We start from the raw sequence: 6220 nt of genomic DNA on the forward strand, positions 1-6220 counted from the left end.
TATGTCTAGTAGTCTAGTATTTACCATATATTGCTACTAGTAGTACAGTATTCACCACATATACATACACATCTATAGTCAGTTTAAACTTTGGGCCGTTCGTGAAGAAGACAGAGTGGTTTCCACAAGAAGAGGAATGGGTAGAGGAGAAAAGTTGCCAGGTAACTTTTCTCTGTAGTATTTTTGAGAAAGTGTGTGTGTGTGTGTGTGTGTGTGTGTGTGTGTGTGTTAGACTTTAGAAGAAAAATTGAGCCCTGAAATACCAGGATTATGATAAAAACTTGGTTCAGGAGAAATCTCTAGTGAATCTCTTACTGGCTGATAGAATGCTAGATGGTTGCCATGGAAGTCCGTGTCAGCTTCATCACTGGAACCTAAAGTGGTCTTTTCACCTAGCCTCCCAGATGCAAGCCTAAAAGCCATTTTTCTCTGGCCGTGTTTGAGATGGGAAGTATCCTACTGCTGAAAAGAATACTGACACCCTAGTGACAAGTTACATGACAGGTGGTTTGTCTAGATGTCTGTGATTTATGATCCCACCATTCCACTTGAGCACACATCCTTGGGCATACATAAATTAAGGAATATAAATCATGTAAGTGAGATACCTACACACCCCATATTGTACAGCTCTGTTCACAAGAAATAGCCAGACTGAGAAGTCATCAGAGGTGGCCAACAACCAATGAGTTGATGATGAATACATGCAAATACATCATGGAGTACTGATAAATAAAATGAAATTATGTCATTCATGGGGAAGTGGGTGAGTCACCATGTTGAATGAGACAAAGCAAACTCAAAAGTAAAGTACACATATTTTACCTTGTTTGTGGTCTCTAGACCTAAAATGATAATGATGATGAGTGAATATAAAAGATATAAAAGGGGAGGGGGAAAGGAAAAGGTGGTGAAAACTAAGAACGTGTAGTATATCTGAAAACAGCAAAATGCAATCACCAAACACTGAAAAGGGACAAGTTAGGGTCTGGGAATACAACAGAGGAAGTGTATTGTATGCATCTTACACAATTATCAGAATGAACCCCTCTGTTATTGATGTTGGCTTATTCAAAAATGAAATAGCGAAGATCAACACTTCCTGATATTTTCCAACTGATAATCAAAACTTTTAGACTGAAAATCAGATTATAGTAAGTAAATCTAAGTAGAGGTGCTCTCTTCTACTATCTTTCCCTCCCTGGGACGCACAAAAAATAATAAATTTTGTCTGCTCAAAGTGTAGCACTTAACTCCAAAAAGAAATGTTAAAAACTTTCCAAGTAATTGTTTTGCAGAAAATAGTCATTTATTGTGAAAGCATCCAACATACCCGGATAAACTATAAAGTTTAATAAATCTTTCCAGGGATAAAAGAAACACATAACTATTCAGACTCCATGTCACTGACACAAAATTACACTTTGTATTAAAAGGAAATACATATTTACATATTGATGACATTCTCCACTGAAGTCCATAATCATTTCATGATACATGCACTTTCCCCTGGGAACTTCACATTGAATGGCCACCCCCACCCTTTTTATTCGTTTTGCTCATTTTTATAAGAACACAAGCTGTCGTTGAGAAATGCACAAAGCATCTCACCCTCCTCTGTGACTTTATATCTAAAATAAAATTTCCCCTTACATAGAATTATTACATCTAAACCGTTAAGTGCTTAATAATTTAAGTAGAAACGTATGACAAATGCATCAATATGTTGCAATATATGACATTTTTTAAAATGTACCTTTGCTTTTGGGAAAGTGAAAATGCGTGCATTCAAAGGAAAACTCCCCTCAAACAACCCACCCAATCAAAAATCCACTTTCCTGACGTGTGTGTGTGTGTGTGTGTGTGTGTGTGTGTGTGTGTGTCCCGGGTAAACATTTGAATGAGAAGGTTCCTGGGAAGGAGGGGCACAGGTGTGTAAGTGTGCAGGAATGTGTCTAGTTGAAGGGAGCGATGGGTGGGTCCTCGCGCGTTTGTTCCTGCAGGTGGCTCGAGTGTGCTGTGTGAGCACAGGAAAGCTTAGGGTCAGAGGGTGGGGGGGGGGGTCGGGGTCCTTTCCGGGTCAATTGTGCGAGGTCATGTGCCTGGAGAGGTGGTGACGCTCCCTGAAGGACTCGTTGCAAATGGGGCACTTGAGTTTCTCCTCTCGCCGCCGCTTCACCAAGGGCTCCATGGCGTACTCCTTTTTGTGGTGCGATCTCATGTGGTACACCAGGTCGGAGGTCATGCGGAAGGAGGCGTTGCACTTGGCACACCAGTTCTGCGCGGGCAGACACAGCGAGGTGAAGGAGGGCGGCAGCAGGGTGAGCGCCGAGGGCAGCTGCAGCTGCAGGGGCCCCGCGGCCGCCGCCGCCGCCGCCGCCGCCGCCGCGGCCGCCGAGCTCTTGGGCCAGAAGGCGGTGGCGTAGAGGAAGGGGCTCTGCTTGGGCAGGCCGCCCCCGCCGCTCGGCAGGGCCCCGCAGCCCCCGTTCAGCTCCGCCGCCCCCTGCAGCTTCACGGCCAGGGGATCGGCGGCGGCGGGGTAGAGTCTGGTGGGCCCCACGCCGTCGCCCGGGTGGCACGGCTCCAGCGCACCCAGCTTCTGGCCCAGGACCAGCGGGGACAGCTGCGAGAAGGAGCGCGCGGGCTGCGAGAAGGCGCTTTTGCGCTCGTCCGACCCCGCGCCCTGGCCGCCGGCCGCGCCTCCCGCGCTCCCCGCGCCCGCCCCGCCCCCGGCCGCGCCGCCGCCCGAGCCGCCCAGCTGCGGCACCGACGTGAAGGCGCTGCCCCGCGCGGGACTGCCGCCTTCCAGCCGGCTGGGCAAGGCCGGGCAAGGGCCACCGGGGCGCGGGGCCAGCAGCTTCTCGGTGCCCGCGGGGGACGCAGTGGCGGGCGCGGAGGAGACGCCGCCGCCGCCGCCGCCGGCGTCCTTGTCCTCGGCCGCAGGGCCCCCGCCGTCGGCGGAGACGTCGTCCGGCTGCAGCCCGCCGGGGCGCGCCGCCTTCTTCACCTCCACGAAGGCGCTGCGCTTGGCCTCGCCCGTCTCGGGGCTGGGAGGCGCGAACAGGCGACCGTTCTCTTCCAGACCGAAGTAGCTGCCCGACGCGCGGTACTGCTGCGGGGTGCACACCAAGTCCTCCTTGGAGGCCGGCAGGGGCCGCTCGGCAAAGCGGGCCCGGCCCCCCACGACCCCCGAGCCGCCGCCCCCCTCCGCGGCCTCCTCCGCGAACTTCCTCTTCCCTTTGCCGCCGCCGCCCGCGGCGATGCCGTCGGGACTCAGCTCCGCCTCCTGGTGGCCGGCGCCGCCGCTGCCGAGGCTCTGCGCCGGGGAGCAGCTGCTGCTGCCTCCGCGCGAGTTCTCCAGTTCCCGGGCGAGGTTGTGGAAGTCCGTGGACGGCTTGGCGCTGGCGCCGCCGGCATTGGCGGCCGGGGCGCTGCTCTCCGGGGACGGGGCCGGGTAGTGGTGGATGGGGCCGGCTTTGCAGAACTTGGGGCCCAGCGACGCCTCCGGGGGCTGCTGCGGCGGCGGCTGCTGCTGCTCTTTGCCGCCGCCCCCGTGGTCCTTGGTGCCCAGGCCGCCGCCTTGCTCGTCCGGGGGACTCAGGTCGCCGCTGGGAAGCCTCTTGGGGCAGCGGAAACGCAGATGCGCCACGTAAGGGAACTCAAACTGGAAACGTTGGCTGCAGTCCAGGCACGTGTAAGGGGACGACCCTGCTTAGCAAACACCACACACACGCACACCACGATTACTCAGCGACGTGCCCGGGCCACTTCGCCTGCATCCCCTTCCACACATCCTCCTGGCTCTCTCAGAATCTGAGTGCCTGAGAAGAGAGTATCCTATGCGATCTGACCTCAGGCTTCCCTCCTGCTTTAGGGGAGCAACGTAATCGAGACAAGTGAGCCCCAACTTATCCTCACCTGTCTGTCCTGGAAGCTTCCTATGCGAAGCTTTCCATCTCAGACGCTTCCTAGGAAATGCTAAAGGCTAGCCAGGCGCGCCGGCCAAGGCTCGAGGGCGAACCCCTACCTCTCTGCGAACCTCTCCCCAGCTAGCCAGGGGCCCACGTGTAAGTCTTGAGCCAACCTACCATTCATTTTGCTGTGGGATCTAGAGGGGCAGAGCAAGAGTAACTCAGTCAGTTCTTTCCCGTACCAAACTAGTAACTCCTCATCTTTGGCAATCCTGCGGAGAGAGCGGTAAAACAGCTGTCCGTTTTTGATATACGCTTCCAGGTTCTGCTCTTCCTTGTCTCTGGCTGATTGGACCAGTCGAAGCCACATGAGACCTTCCGAGGAGCCATTTGCAGCTGAGGTGTCTACCTATAGTTGAAAACCCAAGGAAGAAGACAAGAAGAAAGGGAGGGAGAAAGGAGAGCCACGTGAGAAATGGAAGCCACCGGAGGGACGACCATTTCTAAAGGCTTTGCAAAGAATTAGCTGAGGCCAACCTTCCAAGAGTCAAACCAGCCCACGTTGTGACATGTGCCCGTGTTTGTAACTAGTAGGCAAGATAACTATCCATTGAGACATTGTAGCCATTCGATAGATCGTTTATGACCTCATTTTTATATACTATTCGCGTAAGAATTGAGCAACATTTCCTCTTGCAATGCAGATTAGCATTAGCCTCTTCAGAATTTACTCCAAAACTATCACACATTACGAAACTAAGGAGAATTTTGTTTCAGAAGTTAAAAGCAAGTGGAGTTCATAGAAACCATTGAATCCCTCCCATCTCTCTAATTTTAGTTTGAACCGTTAAAAATGTTTTCTTCTGTAGAGAAAGAATAGGGAGCAAGAGGCCAGGTAGCCTCAAATTCAAACTGGTGGGTTTATTGATACTTTACTGTCAAAACAAGTACATTTTTTACTTAAATACAAACTGTAGGCACTAGCTAATGTTACTGAAGAAACTAAAATTTAGAAAGAGGCCTCGTACATTGGAATGTAACATAACTAATACTTTTTAAAAAGTAGTTACAGGAACTGCTTGATATACCAATAACCACATCCCAGTGAAATCTCCCTTATAGTGCAAAAAGTCTTGATCACCAAGACGAAACCCGTCTCAGGCACTCTTTAGTACATTTTCAGCATTCCAAATCAAATGGTCAGTTATTCCACAACAACCAGTACAATTCCATCTAGTTTAATGATTTTCTTTTACAGTTGTAATCTATTACAATTTAAGTATACTTTTTTAACTTTTCGCAAATTTTTGGCATATATGCTGGAACTGCTTGCATTTTTTTTTGTCTCCAATGACTCTCTGCACCTGTCATTAAAATGGTTCTTAATCGGTTTTCAACAAGATATTATCCCCATTTGCCTCTACTACTCTGGCCGATACTTACCCGGAAGATATAGGGTACTGTTCTCTTGTCGGTAGACTTGAGAGCTATGAAAGCTATGCTGTCATACAGAGAAGTGTGACTGAGAACACAGGGGCCGAATATAGCATTCTCAGGGATGTCGCAGGTTGTGTACACACTGGTAAAAATATCTGTTAGACATTGTTGCACAGCCTTGGCATCTCCGTCCCAGATGCCTCGCTGGATTCCCGAATCCTCCATCGCTGGAGACAGACACACAAGACAGGGAAGCGAGTTACACTCTTGCCTTCACCGCGACAACCACAGGCAGAACATTTCAATGATCAGACATGCTTTTCACACATTCCCGTAGCTCTTTTTCTAAACAAATAAAGTAAATTAGTCTGACATGGTTTAAACAGGCCCATTTTAGAAGTATTTTTCCTTTCTCTTTAAATGATCAGAAGCCCTTTGATGGCTAGGAAGAATGCATTTAGAAAGACTAGCTTATTTTTGCATTCGCTTGGGAATAGGTGGAGTGTGCTTTGGGGAGAAAAAGTTAAGGAGATATTTTGCCCAGCAAATATAGACTTTTCTGACTACAGAAAAATACTTCTTGCCCCTAGGGAAAAGCTCTGTTACTCTTGTGTATTGAACTGGGTGCCTGGAAGCTGATTTTCCCCCTTTCTTCCTAAGAGGGAAGCAGCATTAGCAAGCAGGCAGAGACAGTGGAGCATATCGAATGGATTTCAAGTGGGGTGTCAGGGCTACTAATTCTGTGTCAGCTAACCTTTCTCTGCAGCCTACAAGAAGGGACGTATGTCTGCTCATTACCATAATCCAACACTGTCCCTCTGAGGCTTTAATTAAAAGCAGCAAGCAGAGGTAATTATTTTTTCTTCGACATG

General features: G+C 50.0%; 1 protein-coding gene across 1 annotated transcript; it reads right to left on the reverse strand.

Moving 5' to 3' along the window:
- Positions 1 to 2080: 2080 nt before the first annotated feature.
- Positions 2081 to 5640, reverse strand: Prdm8 (PR/SET domain 8). Its single transcript, XM_048364638.1, has 3 exons — positions 5355 to 5640; positions 4089 to 4320; positions 2081 to 3708 (listed from the first exon to the last, which is right to left on the reverse strand). The coding sequence occupies exons 1-3, from the start codon at positions 5571 to 5573 to the stop codon at positions 2081 to 2083; spliced, it is 2079 nt and encodes a 692-aa protein (XP_048220595.1). The 5' UTR covers positions 5574 to 5640.
- Between the last annotated feature and the right edge of the window lie 580 nt (positions 5641 to 6220).

The sequence above is a fragment of the Perognathus longimembris genome, chromosome 16 (assembly GCF_023159225.1).
Source record: "Perognathus longimembris pacificus isolate PPM17 chromosome 16, ASM2315922v1, whole genome shotgun sequence".
Lineage (NCBI taxonomy): Eukaryota > Metazoa > Chordata > Mammalia > Rodentia > Heteromyidae > Perognathus > Perognathus longimembris.